Source organism: Orbicella faveolata, unplaced genomic scaffold (genome assembly GCF_042242905.1).
Source record: "Orbicella faveolata isolate gen_17 unplaced genomic scaffold, um_ofav_v1 contig_2, whole genome shotgun sequence".
Classification (NCBI taxonomy): domain Eukaryota; kingdom Metazoa; phylum Cnidaria; class Anthozoa; order Scleractinia; family Merulinidae; genus Orbicella; species Orbicella faveolata.
In genome coordinates, this window is record NW_028301547.1 from 15,430,538 (window position 1) to 15,456,658 (window position 26,121).

The 26,121-nt window shown below is 37.9% G+C and overlaps 3 protein-coding genes and 1 long non-coding RNA gene across 5 annotated transcripts in view; 2 read left to right on the forward strand and 2 right to left on the reverse strand.

Annotated features, from left to right (window-relative positions):
* The first annotated feature begins 54 nt into the window (after positions 1-54).
* LOC110044271 (SEC14-like protein 1) lies at positions 55-24,147 on the forward strand. 2 transcript variants are annotated; one of them, XM_020749801.2, is made up of 18 exons: positions 55-342; positions 664-813; positions 1,117-1,248; positions 10,012-10,140; positions 10,557-10,770; positions 13,035-13,111; positions 13,628-13,663; positions 13,788-13,847; positions 14,593-14,722; positions 15,148-15,236; positions 15,888-15,958; positions 16,624-16,682; positions 17,242-17,420; positions 18,348-18,416; positions 18,527-18,655; positions 19,148-19,381; positions 20,206-20,348; positions 20,668-24,147. In XM_020749801.2, the coding sequence occupies exons 1-18, from the start codon at positions 280-282 to the stop codon at positions 20,777-20,779; spliced, it is 2,076 nt and encodes a 691-aa protein (XP_020605460.1). In that variant the 5' UTR covers positions 55-279; the 3' UTR covers positions 20,780-24,147. The 2 variants fall into 2 exon arrangements, with proteins under 2 accessions (XP_020605460.1, XP_020605467.1); XM_020749808.2 differs by lacking the exon at positions 664-813.
* On the forward strand, positions 5,070-5,873 carry LOC149112106 (uncharacterized). Its single transcript, XM_089289844.1, has one exon. The coding sequence runs from the start codon at positions 5,085-5,087 to the stop codon at positions 5,868-5,870; it is 786 nt and encodes a 261-aa protein (XP_089145970.1). The 5' UTR covers positions 5,070-5,084; the 3' UTR covers positions 5,871-5,873.
* LOC149112107 (uncharacterized) lies at positions 6,997-10,047 on the reverse strand. The gene is made up of 2 exons (XR_016207278.1): positions 9,938-10,047; positions 6,997-9,542 (listed from the first exon to the last, which is right to left on the reverse strand). It is a non-coding gene; the product is annotated as an uncharacterized LOC149112107 (long non-coding RNA).
* The window catches only part of LOC110044312 (diphthine methyltransferase-like), a 7,404-nt gene continuing 4,800 nt past the window's right edge, over positions 23,518-26,121 (reverse strand). Inside the window, exons 8-9 of the mRNA XM_089289840.1 lie at positions 25,325-25,497; positions 23,518-25,205 (exon numbers count right to left, since the gene is read on the reverse strand). Of these exons, the coding sequence (XP_089145966.1) occupies positions 24,961-25,205; positions 25,325-25,497 (418 nt within the window). The 3' untranslated portion in view covers positions 23,518-24,960. The remainder of the gene's footprint in view (positions 25,206-25,324; positions 25,498-26,121) is intronic.

Consider the following 26,121-nt stretch of genomic DNA (forward strand, 5'->3'; position numbering starts at 1 on the left):
TGACCCATACATGAAGCACGAATTGTTCTTGAAAGAGACCACTGTGCAACAAGGCCTGGTAGCTGTGTTTGATGACCTCACTTCCTGCTCCCACTCGCTCCCACCTTACCCTACAAAGTATATAATGTTACGCCTTCCTGCATACAGCTCACGCACGAACACACGTCGTTGTGTTATGATGACACCGGTGTGTCTTGTAAAATCGGTTTTAATTTGAACGAACTGTTCATATTTTGCTTTTAACTTAGATCTAGTGTGTAAGTGTTTACTAGAATTACGATGGTGCAAGAATACCAGTCGCCGGTTAGGGTTTACAAGTACCCTTTCGAGATTGTTATGGCGGTAAGTAATTTCTCGCTTTATTCATTTTATTTCAGTGGCTGGTTCTTTTCATGTAGACGTGATTCCTTCACACTAATTGGTAATCATCTCGAGTATGAACGAAGAGGTTTCAAAGGTGCCAAGTAATCGTAAATCATACGTTTCATGGTATAACGTGCTGAGTCTCTTGAAGTAGAATTGTGTAATCAGGAATTGTGTCATTGGAGGCGGCTTCGATGATTTGTGATAATACCGTATCTTTATGGCCCATCTGATAACGTTTTGCCATCGAGAAATCGTTTTGTGGGTTTGAATAATCAGTGCATCGTTTTTTCCTGGCAGGCATACGAAAAGCGCTTCCCTACTTGTCATATGATTCCCGTGTTTCTTGGCAGCGAAATTTTGTCTGAATACAAGAGCGAAGATGGCGCGATACACAACATCGAGAGGAGGTGTAAACTGGATGTAGACGCGCCGTATTTGTTAAAGAAAGTAAGTCACTTTTCTAGCATGTCGAGAGGACGGATGGAACGACTGATTCTCGGGGGAAAATATGCTTGTAGCTAATAATAACTCCATAGTGATAGAGATTAGTTGTAGAAGTTGATTATGACTAAAATTTACTCAGCAGATGATTAGTGATCAGCAAATTGGACACGTCGATCGAAAATTAATCGTTGAATTCAACAGTATTTCAAGCCCAACACGGTTAAGGTTAGATGATGGGCGATACCAAACGAGTTGACGAGTTTTGGCTTGTAATGAAGATCTCTAACGATTTTGTTCTTCACACAGATCATTGGCGTTGAATATGTCTATTTCAATCAAACCAACTGCCTGGACAGGCGAGAAAGAACTTTAACCATCACTGCTCACAACGAGAGCTTTTCATCTCGTGTTGGTGTCACAGAACACTGTTATTATTCGGTAAGTGAATTAATTATTTCCCTAAAAATAAGCCGAAAAGGAAATTGAGAAAACTCCATTGCGACAAAGTCGCATTTTCCTCGTGGTGCGTGCGTCTTCCGTTTTCAGTCTACAAACTTCACAAGTGTAGTGATTTTCAACACGCATCCTTGAAATTGCGTTCGCCTGATTTGCGTCAGTGATTATGTATTTTGAGATTCTGCTAATGACTGCAAAGGCAAACACCACAAGTGTGGGCTCAAAATAAACAAAGGCATCTATATTGATGTCACATGCATATTTAATGTGGTGACTGCCGCTTATTACGTTACCAATTGTATGATGTCCCAATGAGAATATTTACATAACAATAGAACTGACCACTAAATTCCTTTTCCTAGGTTCTTGGGCATATATATATTGTTGTCATACCTGTTTATTATGCAGTTAAATGCAATTTAACGGAGTTAACAACAAAGAGCGCCAGTGTTGTCTGGAGTCAGCGGCGTTTCATACATGGGCATGCGCCAGATCCCATGTGCTCTTTGACTGAAGTGTGTTTAGCGTTACAGGCGCTAGCGTGTTATTTGCGTGGCAGTTCATGGGACCTCATCTTCAAGGCTTCCTCCCGGAGTAGCGTGTGCATTATTTGTTCTTCGTTCGTCGTTTTTCGAATCTTGCCGTTGTTTCTTTCGTTTGGTATGGCACATCGTCGTGCAACAAACAACAGTGTGGCCGCCATGTTGGATTCAAGTCAGCCTTCTTCTTCAGCCGATTCTCCCTCTTCGGTCGTACGTCCTCCCATTTCTTCGACTCCGGTGTCCACTCCGCCCTCCTTCGTCCTCTCTCAACAGGACCTCAGTCAAGCGTTTTCACAAGCCTTGGGGGATACGTTACCTCGCATTTTGGCGGCTTTGCAAAGTCACTCATCGAGTTCTTCGACAGCGGGAAACGCGGCGTCGGGCACGACGTCATCCGGTTCTGTTGTCATTAACCAACCACTGCCTTCTTCTGCAGGCCAGTCCTCAGGTAATTTGGTCGTTCCTCCCTTTATTTCAACATACTGCACGTTAGGCAATTCTTCTTTTTCTTCGCCATCGTTGTTTGGTTCTCGTGGTGCTGCGAATGGATTGCCATCTTCCAACCAGTCTTTCACGCCATTGGTCTCCTTTGGTTCTAATTCCTCCATCGCCTCTACCTCAACATCCCTGAATAGGCCGTTTGTTGTTGGCCCCGGTTATTCCCCTATCCCGGAGAAGCTGGTGACAAAAATTAGGTCTGGCCAATTTGTGGATCTTGCTGACTTGCTAGCAGAGAACTTGAAAGCCCAGGAGACAGAGCCCCAAACGTACCTTGATGGCAAACTTCTCGTGAGTTCTTCCAAGAAAAGGGTGCAAGAGATCACCGATATCGTGACATGGGTTGAAGCTTTCACTGTGTACTCGTGGATCTTCTGCTGTGCTCATTCTTCCAGATGGCAGGACATGACACAATACAAGCTGCTAATTCTCAAGACGTCGCGCCAGTTCCCTGGGAAGGCTTGGCTCCATTACGATGTTGCATTCCGCAAGGACGCAGCTGCTGCAGGTTTGGTGGACTGGTCTCACATGAATCATGATTTGTACAACTTCCATACTCTTTCGTCACCTCTTCCCCAGTCAAGCCAGCAGCCAACCACTTCGTCTTCAGCTTCAATTTCGATAGCCGGTTCATCCACCTTTTGCCGATCTTGGAATGATGGCACCTGTCGCTGGACCTTTGGTCAATGCCGGTACCTCCATCGCTGTGAGAAATGTGAAGGTGATCATCCACGTGTCAACTGTCCATTTCGGGCCTCAACCTCTTCCTACCGGCGCTCCCAGTCAACTCCCCCATCCCAAAGCAAACGTCTGCGGCGTTGAAGTGGGATCCAAACCATATGTAAATAGCGTACATTCATCTTGTTCAGTTTCCTTTTCAAATTTTTTGATTCCTGTTCCTGTTAATGTTGTTGTTCCTGCACCACAAGATGCTTTTGGTAATGACATGCCCTCCGAAGTGGCACACCATGCTTTGCCCTCGTGTTCTTTGTCCATTTTGAGCGCCCCGCAGCAAGACCTGGTCCCCCCATCCAGAGTAACCCCCATAGACGCGGAGGAACTTCGGCATGAACTGTGTTCTTACCCCGACCAAACGCAAGTGGAGTACGTGATTTCAGGTCTCACAAATGGTTTTCAGCTGGGTTTTGACCCTCGGGTGGTATCTTTAAAATCGGAGAATAAAAACATGCCTTCAGCATCCCTTCAGCCTTCAGTCATCGACCAGTATCTCCGCACGGAACTCGACAAAGGCCGTGTAGCTGGCCCCTTTGCTATAGCCCCTATCCCAAACCTCCATGTGAGTCGCTTTGGAATTATCCCGAAGAAGTACCAGCCTGGAAAATGGCGGCTTATCTTGGATCTGTCTAGTCCTTTAGGCCATAGTGTCAATGATGGCATTCCAAAAGAACCCTTTTCAGTGCAGTACATGAAGGTTGATGATATCATCGATGGGATCATGCTTCACGGCAGAGGAACGCTGTTGGCAAAGTTCGATGTGGAAAGTGCTTACCGTAATGTCCCTGTCCATTCTGATGATCGTTACCTACTTGGTATGAAGTGGCGTGGGAAATATTTTATTGATATGGCGCTTCCATTTGGACTACGCTCTGCTCCTTTCATCTTCTCGTCCATTGCAGATATGCTCGAGTGGATCCTCAAACACAATTATAATGTGAATTTTCTTTTACACTACCTGGATGACTTCCATACATTGGGCCCTCCTAACTCACCTGTTTGCCAGAACAATATTGATACTTGTGTAAAGCTATTTAAAAAGTGGGGTATTCCTCTTCACCCGAACAAATTGGAGGGGCCATCCACTTGTTTAACTGTGCTCGGTATTGAGCTCGATTCTCTCTCACTTCAGGCCCGTCTGCCGCAGGATAAGTTTGATCGTATTGCTGCACTTCTGGAAGCCTGGTCCCTCAAACAACATTGCACACGGAAGGAGCTGGAATCTCTCATTGGCAATCTCCAACACGCATGTAAAGTAGTTCCTCAGGGGCGTACCTTCTTGAGACGCATGATCAATTTATTGTCAGCCTTTCGACGTGATAGCCACCCAATTAGGATCAATCAAGACTTTCGCTTAGACCTCCGTTGGTGGCGAGAATTTTTCCATTCTTGGGGTGGTCTCAGTTTCCTGCTTTCCCCACAGTGGGCGACCTTGCCTGAATTTTACGTTTCCTCAGATGCTGCTGGTGCTCGGGGTTATGGTGCAATTTGTGATCATGAATGGTTTGTGGGTGAATGGTCAGCTGTTCAGCATCCCTTGGCAATTGCCTACAAAGAGTTGTTTCCGGTGGTTATTGCAGCTTCCCTATGGGGCCACCGATGGGCTTCTAAACGAGTTGAGTTCTGCTCCGACAACATGGCAGTCGTTAGTGTTTTGCGTTCGGGCACCACGAAGGATCCGAACATGATGGTTCTTCTCCGTCACTTGTCACTTGTGGCAGCCCGACATTCCTTTGCCTTTACTGCCTCTCATACGCCGGGTAAAGACAACTCGATTGCTGATGCCTTATCTCGTTTTGATTTTCAGCGTTTCCATCATCTTGCTCCTCATGCAGCTCCTGGGGCGACTCCAATTCCGTTAACGCTGCTGGCTCAGCTGCCCGTAATTTGACAGATAAATGCCAGTTCTATTTGACCAATGGCCTCGCACCTTCTACTCGCCAAGTTTATGCTTCAGCTCAACGTCAGTTCTTAGATTTTTGTAGTCAGGATACTCCCTTCGAGCCAAGTCAGCCTCTTTTACCAGCCAGTGAACAAACTCTGATGCGCTTCTGTACCCATTTAGCAGATCGTCTTCACCATTCTTCCATTAAAGTATATTTGTCTGCAGTCCGTTCTTTACACATTGACTATGGCTTCCCAGACCCAATTGTCAACCGTCTTCAACTTCAGCGTCTCTTACGAGGGATCAAACGTCATCAGGGCCCAAATCTCCCTCAGCGCCAACCAGTGACAGCCGACCTTATGTCTGTTTTGCACAAGTCTTTAGATTTTATCAACCCTGACAGTGTCATGCTATGGGCAGCCTGCTGTCTTGGCTTCTTTGGGTTTCTTAGAGCTGGTGAATTTACAACAAATGGTACCTTTGATCCATCTGTTCATTTGACCGCGGCAGATCTTCAAGTAGATTCCTCCACCAATCCCCAAAGCTTTCGAGTGTTAATCAAGTGTGCAAAGACTGATCCTTTCAGGCAGGGTTGTTTCATCTATCTTGGCCGTGGTTCCCTTCCTCTCTGTCCTGTGACTGCATTAACAAACTACCTTCATCTTCGTGGGTCAGGCACCGGACCTCTCTTTATTCACCAAGATGGCTCTCCTCTTTCTAGATCTCGGCTTTCCTCGTTTCTTCAAACCACTCTACAGGCAGCAGGTATTCCTGGAAAGTTCTCGGGTCATAGTTTTAGAATTGGAGCCGCTACAACTGCTGCCCAGAGAGGTGTTCCTGATCATCTCATTAAGACAATGGGTCGCTGGTCGAGTGATGCTTACTTGTTATATGTGCGCACACCTGTGGAAACCATCCTTTCAGTAGCTGAACGACTTGCCTAACAGGTATGGTTTTTGTCACTAATTTGCCAGTTACTGGGTGCCTACGGATTTGGGCATTTTTCTCGGGGCTCTGGCCTCCCCATCCATGAGCCCCTCTCTTCTCCGAGCTGGCTAGCGCGCTGCTCGGAGGTCCTCCGGCTTGGCGTGGGGGCTCATGGCTGGCTTGCCAGGATTTGCCAGCCATGGGAGCAGTCTCCATCTAGGAGCTGGCTGCCAATAGTGGAAGCTCCTGGATATCACAGGCACCCAGCCTCCATTTTGCGATGCAGTTGTTAAATGCAGTTAAATGCAATTTAACGGAGTTAACAACAAAGAGCGCCAGTGTTGTCTGGAGTCAGCGGCGTTTCATACATGGGCATGCGCCAGATCCCATGTGCTCTTTGACTGAAGTGTGTTTAGCGTTACAGGCGCTAGCGTGTTATTTGCGTGGCAGTTCATGGGACCTCATCTTCAAGGCTTCCTCCCTCCCCCCCATTTCCCTCCCTCTTTTCCACTGTTCACACAGTGTGACGGGTGCCTGCTCTCCCTTCTGCGTGGGGGCTCATGGCTGGCTTGCCAGGATTTGCCAGCCATGGGAGCAGTCTCCATCTAGGAGCTGGCTGCCAATAGTGGAAGCTCCTGGATATCACAGGCACCCAGCCTCCATTTTGCGATGCAGTTGTTAATTGGAATGGAAAACAATGAATTATTTATTCAGTTATGATTATTATTTTTCTGCCTGAAATTAATTTCAGGTCGGTTCTTGTATCATATCCGACAGGAAAGTAAAACATGATATTGAACTACAAACTGAAAAATACTGGAACCTTTATCATGTTTTTAGTAACATCAAGGACCATGTTTCCAATATCTGCATGCTTCAGAAGTTCCAGTCAAATATAGAATTTTTTTTGTGCTTAAATTGATCAGTTGAGTTTGCTGAGAGGTTTCTTAGTTCCTGCAGCATGGGATTCTTTTAATTAAAGTTGTGTAGAAACAGACATAATATTTTTTGACTACATGTAGCATAATAAATCAGAGAAAACTAAAAAGCAGGACTTTGTAAAGAAATGATATGTAGATTTGTATGTTCTAGACAAGCTTTACTTTCTAATAGATACTGCTTAGAAACACCTCTGAATGTCTGTAATGTGGCAGCATCTTTTATTCAACTCAACATAGCTGATAAATAAGTACCGTACAGGTATAAGTAGACACTACAGATAACAAACGACACAGTTTGAATGCACAGTTTGATCATTGTGCATAGAAATGCGCAAGAGTGAGTGAGTGTGTGATTCAACTGAAAATTGCGACAAAATACTTGAGTACAATAATATAACACAAAAAAAAAACAAAAACTGATAGTGGAATAAAATGAACTTACAAACTGTGGGGAGTTCAACAGGATTAAACTCTTCAGAATAATAATTCAGACGCTCACAACAAGTTAAATGCTAGCAAAAACATGATAGAAACCGGAGAAAACTGAAGTTCCAGCCGCTAAACAAGCACTGGCGAAAAATGAAGTCCAAACTATGCATAATGATGATAAGTAAAGTACTAATGAGTAGATTACATGGTCCCCAGAGGTAATGCAAACACGTGAAATAAAAACAAGGAAAATTCTATTTGCTATAAGTACCCCTACTTTACACTGACAACCTGTGTTGGACTAGCATGTTATTCAGAGTACAGTTGCAGTACTGCAAGTCGCAGTGATGGCAAAAGCTTGCATTTTAGACAGTTGTAACATCAGAAATGAAAACTTTTACTGTGTTCACACTACAGGCTGGAGCATGGTTAGCCTGAACACAAATGAAACATGTTTCATTGCGATAACTGTTCATGGTGGGAGATGAATTGTGTGAATCGAAACATTATATCCTAAGGGAAACTGAAACTACCTGGTCGAAATGTAACACCAGTTCCAAGCCCCATTTTACAGTTATTAGGCCATGCCCCTGAAACATTTCATTTTTCCATTGCCCAACCAATTCATTGCCTGCTGCCATTTTTTGGGTGATCCCAAGCTTTAAAAATACACTTCAGTTATATCTTCAGTTGTCTTTATGACTAAATCAACCCTGTTAACAACATCTTCAAACACCTTTTGAAGTGATCATGGCTCCAGTGCAAAATGGCAGTCATGGGTAAGAGATTATCCAGGCTAATTTGTCAATGAAGATTGTTTTCTTCTGGCTGCTTTAATTTTAATTTGAACCAACAGGCAGACTTATTTTTATCAGGTTGAGGGTGATGGGAAAGGAAACATTTTATCGGGGCTGTCCCAAAGCAGTATGAATAATTATTAAACCAGTTATACATATTGAACATTAAGAAAGACCGTGTTTGACCATGTTTCCTAGCACCAAGAAGAGAATTGAAAATATGATGTGTAGTGGGGTATTTTTTATCGACTTCTAGATGTCTGGAAATGTGGTCAAACACTGTCTTGAGTGCTTGATATATCTTCCTAATCAAAACTCAAGCTAATTAAGATCAGATATCCAAATACAGTCATATGCATGGTCCTGTTTTCCTTTGTTTATACTTGATGTATTTTTAATAAGTTTAAGAACTACACAATTTTAAACGATGTAATGGCAAGCATGTTGAGGAGAAACATATGGCAAGCCAAACATGACAAAAGTGGGTTTAGTTCAAAATCACGTATCAAGTTTCAGTGATCGATATGTGCAATTGGGAAATCACTATGTGAGATTGGGAAATCACTATGTGAGATTGGGAAATCACTATGCATGATTGGGAAATCACTATGCAAGATTGGGAAATCACTGCATTAGAAATGAAATCACAGTATGAGAATTAAAAACTGTCATGGCAGTTAGGTTGTAAATTATCCCATGGAGAATGAAAACCATTAATCAAGAAAACTACTGATGTAGCAAGCTATCGAGAAATCAACATCAACTGTTGAGAATGCGAAATCATTGTGCGAGAATAACAAATCACTATTCAAGATTATTGATTAGGTTTTTCTGAGCCAGTGAGCCACAATCAGTCAGTGAGTGTGTTTTGGTGGGATATTCTGATGTGGATACCCAGCGGCTGGGATTTGTTTTCAAAAACCTAGCTTATCCGGTTGTATGAAATTCTTATAGAATTTCCATGAGATATTGATCTCGTTTATTTTCTTCTTAGAATAGTAGATCTTTGTTTAGACATGTCAAGCAATTTCAAGTATTATTTTGGCTTTGTATTTGAACCATTCTTTGAGCTTAGGAATACATTAAAATTTCAATGTTTTAGATACTTGGAAAATATTTGTGCTCTAACTGACAGGGTCAACTCTCAAAGAATAATATCCACAACTACTTTGTAGATATCCAGCAGTCAGAAATCCATATATAACAAATTTCCATGACGTATAAAATGACATAGATTTGATGATGAAGAAATGATAGTCTGCTGTTAATCATCGTTGAATTTGTGCATATTGAATCAAGCCAGTCAAAACATTGAGATAAGTTTGCAAAAGAACAGTATAAAAACCCTGTAAAAAAACTACAGTCATGAAACAGACTTGGAAGACTAAAGGCCAGATTTAAACAACAGTTACTGATCTGTTTCAGCCATAGCCATGCCAGAAGAGAGCATATTCAGCAACTGTTAAATGGCAGTTTTCATCATCATAAATCATCTCCAAACCAAATTAACTAGCAGCCAGATCTAATAAAAAAGGAGATAAGAATAAAAAGCAGCAAACAGTGAACCAATGTAATACTACTGTGTCCCACTGTGACCAAGTTGTATGCAATGTGTTTGAACTCTCACAACAATGTAGCAGTTAACAGAACATTCTCCAAAAACCCTCATTTATTTAATAAAGAAATCTTGCTGCTTTATTCAATCTGGCTTTCCCTGTTTATAAGCTGTCCTGAGCACTGACTTCAATGTGATTTTCTTCGATATATTCATTATTGTGTAAGTGAGACGTGTGCTGAAGCAATGATTGCCTGGATGATAACAGCAACAGAAGCATGCAAAGAACACTAGTTGAAGGTCTTCCTTTAAACTAGCTTCTCAATCCTGAATCCAGTGTGCTAAACATTTGGTCACTGTACCTTTCATGATCATATTCTCTAAATAACTCTGGAATGTCAGTTCCATTAATCCCAACACTACTCTGCTTCTCTAGGTTCACCCAGATAATCCTGACTGGACTTGTTTTGAGCAGGATGCAACTTTGGACATCAAGTCATTCTTTGGTTTTGAGGCAGCTATAGAGAAGCTAGCAATTAAGTTGTATCTTCAGAATATCAAAAAGGTGAGCTTAGGTTCTCCACAATCACCCTTCACCTGGGTCTTAAATCCATCATACTTCTAATCACACTACAGTCATAAGAAACAGGAGGATAACTTGATATTAAGTGATAACTGATGGAAGCATCAAGGACTTCTATAATTTGGTAGAATACTTGGAGCATATGGTATATATATGCTTGTATATTGTCACTAAGGCTTGCAAGCCACTTCTCCACAACTACAATTCTTAACACTGAAAGATTACAAGAAGTCAAAATCAATCAATCCAAACAAAAATGTTCTGACTTGGAAATTAGCATTAAAAGCAGTGAAGAGTTTTTATCAATATTTTTTTATGTAGAACTGTAGCAACGCTGTGCAAGGGTAAAGCAGAAAACACCCTGACCTTGATCATTTTGTATATCTCTAATTTGACAGGGTAAAGAAGTGATCCAATACTACATTGATGAGTTGATAAGTGAAGGGGTAACATACCTAGCTCCATTTGAGAATTCCCATGGACGGTCCAGGACAAAGAGTGCAGAAGCAGTGAGCAGTGCAGACCAAATTGAGGAGGATGGCACTGACGCTCTTCCTATTGCTAGTTCTGCAATAGAAGCTGCCGATACATTACCACTTGCCTCTAGACCAGGTGAGGAGTGAGCACATGTAAATGCAAATGATACGCAAGGCCGCGTTTTTAAGTGAAACACATATAATCTAGGGATAGACCCCTTTTAGCTTAAGTCAACACCATTTTAGTAGTAGCTTGATAATAAATTATTAATAATAATATTAATCACATATATAGCAAAATTCTTGATCATGATTGGTTCTCTGGGGGCCTATTTGTAATGTAATCCGCATGCGATCACATGGGTGTCCAATTATAGGTATCCAATTACAAAAAGTTGTAATTGAATACCTGTAATATCTGCGTGATTCACACACCAATTACACATGCTTTAATGGTTTCCTTCTTAATGTTCCCTACGGTTTTTAACACTTATGGAAAGCATTACTGACTTTTTCTCTCAACAGAAGTTCTCTGAAGACTTTTTTGTTATAGATTCAATTTAATTAGTAATTGGACGCTGTGTCATACAATTCAGGCCGTTATCATGCTTGTGTGATTACTCCCTGAATTAGATTCCATTCAGTCCAATAGTAATAGTAATAATTCTGATAATAATAAAAGCCATCAATACTTATTATGATAGTATTATCAAAGGGGTCCTGTAAAACTTAAAAAGTAAAAAATGTAAAAATCTTCAAAACTACGTCAGTAAAACATATGAGGTCGATTAGGCATGCCACTTTGTATTTTGTACTTTGTACTCGTTGCCAAAGCCCTTGTTATTAGAAGCAGATGATCCCTAGATGAGCTTAGGATGACATGTTGATGACATGTTGATTTTGAATCCATGTGCTAGGTTTGAAATTTTGTAGTACCTTATTAGCAAATTCTAGTATTTGCGTGAGATTGAGAAAAGTTAGGGAATTAATTACTTTCAGTTTGCAGCCAGTTTGGATGATGAGTTCTGTTTCTGATGTACAAGTTATTTTGGTTAAAAAAATCTGAAAGACAGAAGGAGTAATAACATTTCAAAGGTCATTCCAAGTATAAAATGCAGTTAATGAAACATGAGCAACAAGCCAAAAAAGAGTATAATTATGATATTTTTATTGACCAAACTTCTATTCTTAATATAGGAAGAAAGGGAATAAGAAAACCAAAATGTCAAAGGCACAATTCAGACATCTTTTGCTAAATTACCATAAGTAGCACCTGCAGTCATTGTTGTGGACATACTGCCATAATTGAATTAAAATTTTTGATAGAAATGACCTTAATTTGGCTGATGATAAATTCTTAAGTAAACAGTTTTGACTGGGCATGACCAGGACAGACCCCATGCAGGACATAAGGCTTCCCTTTACACTTGGTCACATCCTCCTTCTGAAACAACATTTTAGTACTTGTTACATGTAAACAAATGAAGTCAGAGAATCCTATATCTCAAGGTATCATTCAGGAATCATGCATCTGAAACATTAACACTAGTAACTATTACTAACGTCGACTAAACACTAATTTTTGCTGCATCATTAGCAAAGGCTGATAATTACCATTTTAGAGATGACATGACAATATGTTTTCAAAATGTTTCTTTTTATGTAAAATAGTAGCTTTTAAGTCTTAGTTTCAAGTACACAGAGAATATTACAAGGCAGCTTAGGGATACACATGTTATCTTTGACTGTTGATGGTATCTCTCATGGGTGAGGGCAGCAAATCAGTGAGAGATGCCATCAACACAAGAAGGTAAAGTTCACGTCACCAAGCTGCGATGTAATGTTCTGTTTATTGTATGAATATTGATGAAGCATCTGAATCTAAGAGATGTTAGTTCTTTTATTCATTATAAAAGCATCTAAACAGCGGTCACCTTAACTGAGGTTGGGACTGTAATTGAAAACGTTATATGAAACGCAGAGAAAAATTACACTTTGCCTCCCACGAAAAAAACTTCTGTGTTAAAAAAGTCACACTCGACTTCAATGATGTTAAAGGAAAACTTGTGTAGCAACCTGACAAAAATGTTGAAACAGGCAGTTAATGAAATGCAAAGGTAAAATATGTTTCCTTCTCCAAGAAGTTGTTTTCTTGAGTTTTAAAAAAGTAAATTCAAGTTCAGTGATGTTCATAAAGTGGGCTAAAATAATAAAAATAACAGTACAGACATTTCTAAGAGTTGCAAAATGGCATCATGAAGGAGATACTTGGCAGCTGTCACTTTCAATGTGGAGTTGCTGATACTTGTGCATGTCAGGCCTCAATCCGGACTAACATGCACAATCTGCCCTGAAATGGCATTGTGTGTTATTGTAAAATGCTTTTGATTACTTGTTCAGATTACAAGCTTGATGATGACTACATCCAGAGGTTCCTTGGGAAACTGAGCCCAAAAGAAGAGAATCAACTCATTAAGGTTAGTGGTGAATGTTAAACAAGCTTCATTCACAATTGAAATTCCAGAATAATCTATCAACTTGAGATATTCTTCTTGTTCAGCCAAAGCCATGCTTCAGTTTTTAATTTATCAAGTTTAAACAAAGAAATCAGGACCTTGACGGTATTTGGTATCTGATCTTAATTAGCATATATTTTTACGACTCTCCCTTTTGTCATAAGTTTCAGTTTTGATTGAGAAAATATATCAAACTTTCAAGACAGTGTTTGACCACATTTCCAAACACCTTGAAGTTCGTCAAAAATACTTTTTTATACATCATATTTTTAACTCCCTTCTCAGTGTTTGGAAATGCAGTCAAGTAGGGTCTTTTGTGTTTGATATATTACCTCAAGTCACTACACAAAATCTGTCTTCATCAATTTAACAATCATGACATTTTGGCAACACAGTTCCCAGCATGTGCTGTATTAAATGCATCTTTTTTCGATTGACAAGAGTAAACAGGTTGTGTTGTTCATTATTCACCTACAGCTGCGCAAGAAACTAAGTTCTACTCATCAAGGAAAGGTAAAAATTCTTGTTTTATATTCAGGATAGCCTTGTGCATATTTTAATTAACAATTATAGTAAGTTTACATATTAAGCAATTATTATATTAAATCTTTTACTAAATGATAGCTTTTTTTTATAGATGCCAAATGACGCTCATCTTTTAAGATTTCTCAGAGCACGAGACTTCAATTTAGACAAGGTATTGTGATGTTGTGTTATAACAGTAAATATTACAGGTTCTTCTATTAAAGTTTGGCTTGGAAGCCATGAAAATTTGGAAAAAATCATATCAACACGGTTGAGCTTGAGGATGGGCAAGACTGTGAAGGATTAGCAACAACAGACTTGATGAATTTAGACGTAATGTTATCATATAAGCAGTGCCATTATGCTAGTACAAAGAGCAAAGTGCACAATCCCATTTTCTTACTTGACATATTTTTGTAAAAGAACAACTTACAGTAAAATAACTGAGTGTTCATGTCATTTTATGAATTCATAATGAAACAAAAGGGTCAACTTACATGGTTTTAGTTGGGCTTGAATTTTTATTGTCTTTACACCTTCACATACATGTTCAATTCAATTCAATTTTCAATTCTTTATTTTTTCACACTGTATGGGGAATTTAGATACATAAAGATAATTAATGAAATAGTAAAAAAAAAATTAAGACATATGAAGCTGTAAGTAAATAAAACTTTTTTAGTGAACGGTGGCCAAAGTAGCAAGAGCTTTCTGGTTGGACACCTCCATGGTCAAGTAAACGGCAGCCTAAAAAATTAATGTGTAGAGAATACTTCTCTCACTGAGAGAAAAACTGAATGTATCAAGATATAATTTGTAAATTCATATTTTAAAAAGTGAAATTTTCATTATACACTGTAGCTGGTTAAATTCCATAAGGGCTCTATTTTTGAAATGTTGTTTCTATTGTGTTTCAGGTGTATGAAATGCTGTGTGAGTCTCTAGCATGGCGACGACATCACAATATAGATAATATAAGAGAAATTTGGCACCCTCCCGGACCTCTTTTAAACTACTACTGTGGTGGCTGGCATAACACAGATAAAGGTATGTTTGTTGGTCAATGTGAAATTTTTTGATTCAGCAGCTGGAACACCCTTTCATTTTCACAACTTTTGGCAATCTATTTTAAGGTAAACATTACTACGGCCATGATAACATCTTATTTTTAGCACACTGAATGGGATACTGAGGAACTGACATCACTTTGAAATAAATTATTGTTAGTTTCAAGAGCATGTGCCAATGGGAATCAGAATGATGTATCCCCACATAGCCATAGTTTCTCAATGTATTAAAATAGCATCGAAAAAAAAAAGTCTCCCGTCATATTTGTCTCAATGCCACATAAGCAAATTTAGATTAGAGCTAAAATTGCCTTCACAATGAGGTACAATATGTGCGAGATGCAGTCCTGTACATGACCAAAGAGTTTACCTTCCATGCTGATTGCTCTTACTGTTGTACCACAGAGGGCCGACCATTGTATATACTCAGGCTGGGATCCATGGATGTTAAAGGGCTGCTGAAGGCTGTGGGGGAGGATGGCTTTTTAAAGCATGTAAGTAGTCTTCAAGAGTGCAAACTTAGGGTGGCCATTCACTGCCTTAATAGATTTTGTCAATGGACAGTGCAGTTTCCTTACCTCAGGACTTGCAGTCTAAGCTATGAGCGAAGGGTTTTCTTGCAGTGGAAAACTCGTTATAAGGATGCTGCTAAATTTTTGTAATATTCTGATGCTCACATTACAGTGTAAAGGATTCTCAAAGTCAAACTTACTTTGCTGTAAGTGGTTTTCTGGATATGATGTACCATGTTTTGCCAAAGTATGGCAGCAGTGCTTTTTCAAGGGCAGTATGTTTTAAAATTTGAGGGTGGAGCTTAACAAGGGCAACACCTACATTTGAATTAAATATAGTAAGAGTGATTATTTTGTTTCAAGAGCATCCTTGATTCTCTGTTCACTCAAAATCGAGGAGTATAGTAAGTTTACAAATTACTGCCCTGAAAAAAACAAAACAAAACAAAAGTTGTTTAAAGTTGAAGCCAGTTTAATTGTAGAGGTTAACAAAGGAAGATATTAAGAACGAACCCTAAACATGTAGTAATGTTCATAATAAATTGTCAATAAAAATTTTGAAGAGAGCTTTGACGGTGAATTTTATTCAATAATATAAGTAGAGTTTAAATCTTGGTAAATCCCTCTCTAAAGGTTGTGTCAATCAATGAAGAAGGACTTAAAATGACAGAGGAACTGACCAAAAAGACAGGACATCCAATCAGGTAATATGTCACTCCAGTTGATAATGAATGACTTATTTATTAATTGTTACTCTGATACTGTAAGTCTGTTTCAACCACTTACTGTGCCACTCATATTACTTTTTTCGCTGGTGATTTAAGATAGTCTTTTTTGGGAAATAATATCATTGTCTGAAGACCTAACTTAATTCAATGGCACTATTCCTTGAAACTGAAATAGGGGATTTTTCACTTGTCACATTGTTTTCAACATCATGTTTTGGATAAATCAAAAAGGACTGCAACCTATTGTATGTCTGTAAATAAATATATATTGTACGTTACACTAACATTAATTTGTGTAAGTGAAGAATGATCATCGCAGTAAATTTTTCCAATTTAAGCAATTGGAAAGAAGAAGCCTGAAAAAATCAGGGCGTCAACGGGATTCGAACCCGTGACCTCCGCGAATACCGGTGCGATGCTCTACCAACTGAGCTATGAAGCTACACATTGGGAGCGAGGTCAATTAATTGAGTTCATATCTTCCCGTGAGGAGTGAAATAATGTGAAATTCATATTCATATTTGCATTGCGGTTGTAGATGAAAGTGAAGATGATCATTCTTCACTTTCATCTACAACCGCAGTGCAAATATGAATTAAATTATTTCATATATACTTCACATCATTAATTTGTGTTTTCAGCTCATGGACGTGTCTTTGTGATCTGGAAGGCTTGAGCATGAGACATCTGTGGAGACCTGGTGAGTAGTTCTGAACTACATATCAATTACGATAAAGGAGAAAAGGGCTTTAATAAAAGTAGGAGTTTTTCAGTGTACAGTATAATTATGAAAGGGCGTGGTTAACTGGTTATCAACTGTATAAATGGGTACCAGCAAATTGCTAGGGAAACATGACAAAATGTGAAAATGATGGCCAGTTAGTAGTATAAGAGGGGTTAAGAATGACATTTACGGCAACCTGCAAACAGCACCAAATCCTTCTGGTTTTGTGTTCTTTTCCAAAAATCCAACACAAAAAGAGGGGAAAAATATATAAACACAATGTAAATATTCTCACTTAAGTGTACAAAAGGCAGAAAACAGACTGTCTGTTGTAAATGTCAATGTAAACCTGTCTAGCATCACTAGTTACTTACTTTTATGTTAGGTTTCAGAATTAGGAAATAAAGTAAAAGATCGATATTCAGGGCCTTCTAAAAATCAGTAAATGCAAGTCATTTCTCTGAAACCAAAGACAGAGAGGGTGAATATTGCTACATGTACTTTGTAACTTTGTAAAATAACATTTATTTTGCAGGCATCAAAGCCTTGTTAAAGGTGATTGAAGTTGTTGAATGTAACTACCCTGAAACAATGGGTCGGCTACTGATTGTACGTGCACCCAGGATCTTTGGTGTTCTATGGACACTGGTTAGTCCTTTCATTGACGAAAACACAAGGAACAAGTTTCTCATTTATGGCGGGAATGATTATCAGGTACAAATTAAGTTTACCTTGGTTTTATATTTCCAAAACTAGCAATATTAATGTGAGTCCAGAGTGAGTCAGTCTGACCAAAAAATGTACAGTAAAAATGTGCAGTGATACTTCACAGCACAATGTGACAGTCTAATGAGATATATATTTATTGTCTGTCATTTTTAATTCTATTTGATTTGTAGTTTTTACTTTTTATTTGTAGCCTAATTGTATTATATAGCGTATTTAATTCTTAGGATTTTAATTTTTAGGATTTAGGATTTTAGGTTTTTAAAGAATTAGGATTTTAATTTTAAAGTATTGTAAAGCGCCATGGACAATTAGTGGAAAATGGCGCTATATAAATGTATATTTATTTATTTATTTATTATTTTTCATTCCTGAAATCCTGACTGTCAACTGTGTTTGTCATTGTTGTATGGCCAAAACAATTAAGAGAGAGACAGAGAACGTGCTACATGTAAATCAGTCTTTAGAGTACAAATAGTATGGAATATCTCCACCCATTTCACACATTATTATTTTGTAGTCTGCTATGTGGAGCAGACTACAATGTGGAGGGGCAGTGGCCTCGTGGTTAGTGTGCTTGACTCCGGATCAAGTGGTCCAGGTACTAGGCCTGGCCGGGGACATTGTGTTGTATTTGTGGGCAGGACACTTTACTCTCACAGTGCCCCTCTCCACCCAGGTGTATAAATGGGTACTGGAGAATTTAATGCTTGGGGTAACCCTGTGATGGACCAGCATCCCATCCAGGGGGAAGTAGACACATTCCTAGTCGCTTCATGCTACAGAAACTGGAATAAGCTCTGGCTTGGTGGGCTACTTGGTTTGTATGCAGACTTAGCCTATGTTCAGATAGATAGTAGATTTTTTTATTATTGTATAGTGTTCATGTTGGTTTTTTCCTTCTCTGTGTTAAAGGATCCTGGTGGTCTGACTGATTACATTGATGCAGAATACATTCCAGACTTCCTTGGTGGTCCATATGAGGTAAGGAGTTTAGTCATAAGAAACAAGTGGAAAGAATTAATAATCATTAATTTTTAAGAATTATTAAGAGCGATTAAGAATGGAAAAATTAAATTCATTCTGTTGTGCAGTGCCAAATCAAGGATGGAGGACTTGTGCCCAAATCTCTGTATCGATCACTGGAATTTAGTGAAGGGGAAGAATCCTGGAGCAGTGAAATCTACCAAACAGCCCATGTTAGTAAAGGATCACCCCTTGAGGTAAGATGCAGAGAGCAACATTATTCATGTATGATGGATTTAATAATACTTCTATTGCCTCAGGTCACTTACACTTCATTTGCTAGAATGTCTGATTGGGTACCCATAAATTATTTGGTTAACCTGACAAACATTCTCAGGTTTATAATAATAATAACTTTATTTATCCTGGTAAAGACCGGTCAGTCGATCAAGATATAGATTGACTGATATTAATCGGTGACCAGTATAAAAAGCATCAAAAAAAGTCAATAAAGAATTACAGGCATAGAATTTACAATTACAAAATCTAAAAAGTATAAATTATATACAAAAATTTAAATTTAAATTGTACAAGTGTGTTTAATCATGATGGATTCAGATGCAACCCAGGAGAAAGTCTACATTAATATTAATGAGGCACTTTATACCATGGAAGTGTCAGCTATAGGCATAAGGGGCTCTTGACGTGCACAGATTCAAGTTCTCATTCATTAAATTAACCTTTAACAGGTCTTGGTGACAATCAAGGAATCACAGTCTGTCATTACATGGGATTTTGATGTCATGAAAGGAGATGTTCAATACACAGTTTTCCGACACAAGCGTCCTCGTGAAGCAGTCAGCAGCACTAGTTTGTCAAGTTTTGGAAGTGATGTATCGCTAAATCAGTCTGGAGTCATTGCAGGTGTGGATGCTGTGGTGGTTGAAAAGCCAAGGCACTGCTTTGATGGCGAATCCATACAGGTATATAATACAAATGACAAGTGGGATATTCCATGGAATACCATGCCATAAAAAATACATTATTAAAATACACAATTACACAATTAATGTGACATACGTGTGGTGCACGATAAGAAGGTTGGATGGAATATTGTTGAATATACAATGGCTTTTTCTGTATTCTGATTGGCTGTAATTTCTATGGCATGATATGAAATAAATATAGTTTAAATGGAAAAAAAGAGAAGAGCAACTGGCCTAGAGTAAAGATTTTGGAGTGAACTTTAACATTCCTGGTTTGATACAGTACTGTAATTATGTACCTATAGTTAAATTATCATAATAACATGGGAACTTTAAAATTATGCAGGTATAATCATAATTATTGTAATTGTACCTGTGAAATCACAATTTCCTCTGGTCTTCGCACACATCTTGTAATAAATAGATAAATAAGTTAATTGTTCTCATGGAAAATAAGTACAAATTCAGAATTTGATTTCTTTGGTTTATATTTCACATGAAATCACCTAGGTGTGTTGAGTAAACCTCCAGATTTCTTTTCTCTATGGATCCTATCTTACATTAGTTTCACATGGACCTGTCTAGAACTGTGTTCTTCTTCATTCTCAAATCTCCAAAGATGGTAGAGGGGTATTTGTTGAAACCAATCAATGTCATTCAACAAGAAAACAAACTCTTACAGCAAAATTGAATAAAAATTAAAAACATTCAAATCCAGGTTTTGGCAACTTTTCTGAGCCTGCATACTAATTTTCAAGGTGTCTCTGATCTTAATTCAACTACGTTATTTTAACTTGACTGTGATTATTTCTGTCTGTTAGGGGACCCATGTTTGTTCCATTCCTGGTGTGTATGTTCTACAGTGGAAATACAAATCAGGAGCTCCAACAGGTCAAGCTCATGGCCGGCACACCAGAGCTAAGGTCATGTATTATCATGAAGTGCTTCCCTCAGGGGATTTTAGGTAATATGAAAGGCTTCTATAAACCCTATACATGAATGTTTGTATTTTAGAATCATTTTTCAAGGTTTGACAAATTACAGGAAACTTCCATAACTATTTTCACTAATTGTAATTCAACGAGACATATAGGATCATCCAGTTCAGTTTCAATAAACTGAAGATGGCATGAGTCATTCCCAAACATCATTCAAAAGTTGCTTCCAGTTTCTTTTAAAGTGTATAATTTTACTTCTATTAACAAGATATGTGAGAAACTTGTTAAGTATTTCAGTACAGTAGAATAATTTGATACTTAATTTTCCTATGAATACTTTTTCAGGGGATCATTATCAAGTCTGGAGTCATGCCACAGTGGTTTCTCTCAGCTTAGTGTATCAACCTCTGCAAGTCACTCTTCTGGAGCAAGCAGTTCTTCCCACCCATCCAGATAGCAACGACAGTTAAGAGGGGCTCAATCACCAAGTACACCCAAATCACATGTCAGGCAAGAAAGCACCAAGGGATTACAACAAGACCTACGATGAAAGGCCCTGTGGTTCCTCCTGGTGAACCTACCAAGAGTATCATTCTTAAAATTGCCATTTTCCAAGGATTTGTGCATAATCCTCCCATCTCCAAGTCAGTGTTGGTGTAAACAGTAGAAAGTAGCATTCATGCAACTCCACCTGAAATTGTCACACAATTAAAATCTACTGTCTCAAGTACTTTTGCAATTTACTGTACCCAAATTCACCATTAGCTTATCAGAAGCCGTGCATATTGTCATGATATCCTGCAATAACAGGTCACTGACCTAATATGGCTATGATATCATGGTTACTTTGCGAAATTTGGGTACGCAAATAACTGATCGTATCTTTTTTGTACACTTTGGTGCCATACATGTATCAGGCTCGTTTGGTTATTTTTGTTTGATTACATCTCACCAAAATACAAACCACGACTCAAACAAATCTGCCTGATGTGCTGCGGAAGTGTACCAGAAAGGAACGATTAGATATAAGGATAATATTATTACAGTTTATGGTTCACATGCAAGGATAATACCTAGAATGATGAACAAGAAATTTGAATATTGCACCAGGTGTGACCTGGTTGCAGTGTAAAGATTCAAGTTCTTCCAAAACTCAGCAAAGCAGCAACTCACATTGCTTCACTGTTTTCCTTTTCCATTTGGTTTGGCAGAAACCAACAGTTTGATTGCATTGAATGTAAATCATTTGTAAAAACAAACATCTTCAGTCTTTGTTTAGTTGCATATGAAGTAGGTACCTAAAGCTTCATGTGATCATTCACTTTTGTGAAGACTGTCTTATGTGCATGATTTGCCTTGTTTTGAGTTCTGACAGAGCATTGAATTCCTGACAAAATATTTATAATTATTTTAAAGCTCAAGAGAGTCGAGATGCTTCATTCCTGAAAATGACTGGAGTAACCTGGGATCAGGCGTTCTTTTGAAGAAAAGAATGCCTGATCGCAGGTTGGGACATGAGCTATTCTCACTTTTTTATCTGCTACAAAATTTATTTGGCTTGTTCAAATGATGGAAACACCATACCCTGTATTTTGTTTTGTCTGCCGGCAGGCAAAAATGATTTGTCAATCATCCTATTGTTTGTTGTTGAAATTATTTTGACATACTGTTGAATAGGGAGTCTGCTTCCTGGTGCTAATTTTGTCAGTGTTTTTTCATAGCAGGTAGAGAAATAATAGAGCAGCTAGAAATACTAGACTTAACTTTGAACATGTACATATAAGATTTTGAAATTTGCAGTCATTTGTTTCCTTGTACCTCCAGTTCTTCCAGTACTTTAAGAACTGTGATCTTAAAATTTCCCATGTCTTGTTTCTGTACTTTCTGCTATTCTCTTGAATGATATATTTTTTAATATTTTGGGACCTGAATGTTTTTATTAATAATAATTATTAGTAATTCGCACACACACTAAAGAAAGAGGTGAGCCCCTCAATTAACAATTCACCAAGTAGAAAATTTCTACATGGAATTACCCTTTTTGAGTTGCCATTTAATGACAATTCTTTAAGGAAAATAGTAAAAAAATCCTGTATGAGGATTGAGATTATCAACTGTATGAACAACAGGCAGCTTGGTTGGGCTTGTTCCCCTGAGATTGCTCAAGGTGCTTGACTTAACAATGTTATCCAGAATTCTGGATTCATGCTCTTGTACTGTTCTCACTAGTTGTATTTTAGCCTGTATGTACAGGTTTGATTTTGTAACCATGTTATTGTTAATACCCAACTGGTAAGCCTTTAGCCAGTTCACATTCTTATCACTATTTTTGTTTCACATTATACATGGCCACAGAAGCATATAGCTTGGAAGATGACTATGTTGTAATAAATGTTTCGAGTATGGATTTTCACAACAACAACAACAACATCTAAGTTAGTTTTCAAGCAGTGCTGTTCTTGGTAATCAGTTTTGCGGAGCAAAAGAAGCAACAAACCAAAATTAAAGAAGTATTTTGAGATGGTTTAGAAGCTGATGTCATAAATTTTGTAATAGCTCAACTACTTTTACTTGGAAGCTTTTGTCTTCACATATTTTTTACAAAGATCTGATTAGTTGGAACATACAAATGAAATTCTAATGAGAAATTTCACCCCCATCTATTGCTGCTTTGTTTCATTGACCACAAAAATTTCAGAGGAATTTCCGGTAAGAGTCGTCAACTCACTTTGCACTGTGTTTCATGTACATTAGAATCAAATGGGCCTGTGTTTTAGCTTGCAAATACTCTGAGCTGTGAAACTATAGGTAGCATGTAGTCTTAATTCTAATAGTTAAGAAACATGCGTGTGTGACTGTGCAAATGTTAAAATTCCAAAACAACTTGTTAAACAAAAGATTAATATTTATAAGAACAAAAACATGTAAAACAAAGCTTTACAAACTAAGGAGTGGTTGGGAACAATTTGATGACAACACTATGGAAACTAACCATGCAATAATTATATTTGGCTTCTTTAAACGTAAAAGGTTGTATAAATAAAGCAAATTTTCAAATATGGAGGAGTACCATAAACAATTTTTCCATATTTTCAGTGGCCTACATTTTGGAAGTTTCAATTTATGGATATGCTAGGTTTTTTATAATAAATTGTAAAAAATTAATTACATCACCAACTCAAATGCAGGACTCTATTGTAATGCGATACCACCATTTTATTTATGTAATAAATACTTTTTAAGAATTTTCTTGACACTAAAAATTGTTGAGGTTCAGAATATACATAAAATAGTAGCAATGATAAAATTTAAATAATTATTTAATTATGGGAATTTTTGGCGAGGAATAATATTAGTGTTTAGTTATAATGAGTCTTTTCCATCAATAAGTTTTATTTCTATAGGAATACCCAGGTAAATCACAGCATGTAATTTGAGAAATCAAAACTTTTTGACTGGAAGTGTTAGAAAAGGCTTTTCCTGTTAGTCAAAAATCAGGGTTTGTAAAATGCCTGCTTTGTTACAGTTTCTACGGTACAGTTGTAGGTATGTTAATGTAGTAGTTATTCAAGAAGGATTAACGTAACTAAAGTAATTTGAAGATAAGAGGGGCATTGAAATGTTTCAGTTAAAATGGCTGAAGTGTTCCACTTATTTTGAGGTTACTTGTTGTCTATAAGTTAGATTAAATTTTCAAGTGTTGTAGAATAACTTGGCCATTATGATGCTACAGGTTATTTATATTATTCAAAATTGATCAATTCTGTAAATCTTAATTCTGGCAAATAAATTTGAAATAAAATGTAGTAATGTTTTTCCATTTAACTTTGCAGTGATTTTTTTGTTATTTGTTCATAGTTGTTACCATTTAAGAAGTTGGAAACATTTTCTGTAATTATTTCTTATAGAAACATGATTGAGTGGAAGTTTGGGAGAACAAGGAAAGCTCTCTAAAAAAAACTGCTTGCAAAAGAAAGGAAAATCACTTCAATTTTCAAAAATGATTGCAAACTATTTGTTTACTTGTGCAATCATTAGTTGTGTCATCAGCTTGTTCTAGTTCAGTGTTTCTCCAAACTAAGATAAAGGCATTTGACTCATGGTTACCACAGGCATAACTGTCACAGGCATCACTTTTCAAACTTCCCTGACTTTTCCCTGATAAAAATAAACTTTTCCTGACCAACTATATACAAAATGTCAGAATATCATGCTTCAATCCATATGCCAATTGCCAAAATCTACATTGTGTTATTATCTTATTTGGTGTGTTGTTCTCTTCATTTAAAATCCAATGGATGAAAGCTGAAGTTGTTTACATGGAATTGAAGCAAAAAATAATTTCATCAAGTACGTTGTTCTGTACATTTTTACAATAGTAACTTAAAACCTTTTTGGATATGTTGTATTTCTTCTCCTGAATTCCAGCCTTCCCGGCAAACAGTTGGTTCCAATTATTAGACAAGTAGAGTGGGGAGAACAACAATAAGTAGAAGATCCTGGACTATATGGTCCTGACGTCAATGACCCAGCCTTTACATCCCTTCATCTTCCACACACTTTTCATTGTTCCACACTTCATCCCATAACTAGGTTTCAATCTCCACAGCTGTCTCAAGTCTGCCTTCTCTTTGTATATTACTGTTTCACTGCCCATAAATTTAAGGCATGATCATAGAATGAACAAGTTGCTATAAGACCTGTGTAAGTTTCATCGTTTTTATCTAAATCAAAATCTTTAAGTTCCTCATTTCCTTCTGACTGTGAAATTGTCTGTCTGTGTAACTCCTTTAAACATTGGATATCTTCCCTGCACCAGTCAGCACCATAAGCCAAAGATGCTTGCTCCTCGTAAGACACCACTTTCTCTAAGCACTGCTCTCCTGATAGTAAAAAGAGAGCAATATCATTAGCTGTTGTAAACCTTAAATTCACCCTTTATATAAAAACAGATTTTTAAACTTGTCCTCAGCCTTTGCACCAGAAACATCACAGAACATACCATTGCTGTTGCTGAATTTAAGAATGTGGAAGCTCTCGTACATACAAGCTGTCAACATTGTGTTGCCATGTAGTGGATGCCACTTGATTCGCCACACCCCTCCTCCAGGGTGGGATGAACATAATGGGTGTCTCATATTTCTGGTGTCCCAGACAAGAATGTTTTCATCATAGCTGTCCATTGGATAACAAATTAAATCAGAATGGAACTCTACATATTAAAGGTTTACTATTAAAAGTACTCACTCAGATTTCATGAGATTTAGTGTGAAGTGCTAATCATTTTCTGTTGGGCTGTAAATAAATGCCTAAGCTTTATGCAACAACAACAACAACAACAACAACAACACAATAAAACTTTACTTCACCTAAGAGTTAGAAAAGGAGAAGAGTTTGCAATGTTATCCCACAGCACAAATGATATGTCTTGGACTTAATGGACTGTAGGCAACCCATTAAAGACGCTCTTAAAGTGCCTATGAAGTAAAAAAAATCCTGCTTATTTGAAAGGCTTTTCAAAGAAAAGAAGAGTGGCATTTTCATTTTTGGAATATCTTTTTTCGTTTTAGAGATATTTACGTTTTTGTATTATGCAAATAAGGAAAGTGATGACGTCATAAGTGGTTCCTCTAGAACAGCACAACACTCAATCGAGAATAACTTTAGAAATATTAAAGCAGTGTTCTTCCAGAAATGTACATCACAAAAGAAACAGAATGACACCTACTATGCTGTTGCCATGGCAACACTCTTGGCTCCAGTCTCTTTCTGTGAAAAACCAAATATCCCCATTTGCAA

What these genes read in the sequence shown, in the direction of transcription:
- LOC110044271 (XM_020749801.2), top strand. Translation starts at nt 280, where the DNA reads ATGGTGCAAGAATACCAGTCGCCGGTTAGGGTTTACAAGTACCCTTTC. An exon ending in ACCACTTGCCTCTAGACCAG is followed by an intron (nt 10,771 to 13,034) that starts GTGAGGAGTGAG and finishes TTACTTGTTCAG; the next exon opens with ATTACAAGCTTGATGATGAC. An exon ending in AAGACAGGACATCCAATCAG is followed by an intron (nt 15,959 to 16,623) that starts GTAATATGTCAC and finishes TTGTGTTTTCAG; the next exon opens with CTCATGGACGTGTCTTTGTG.
- LOC149112106 (XM_089289844.1), top strand. Translation starts at nt 5,085, where the DNA reads ATGCGCTTCTGTACCCATTTAGCAGATCGTCTTCACCATTCTTCCATT.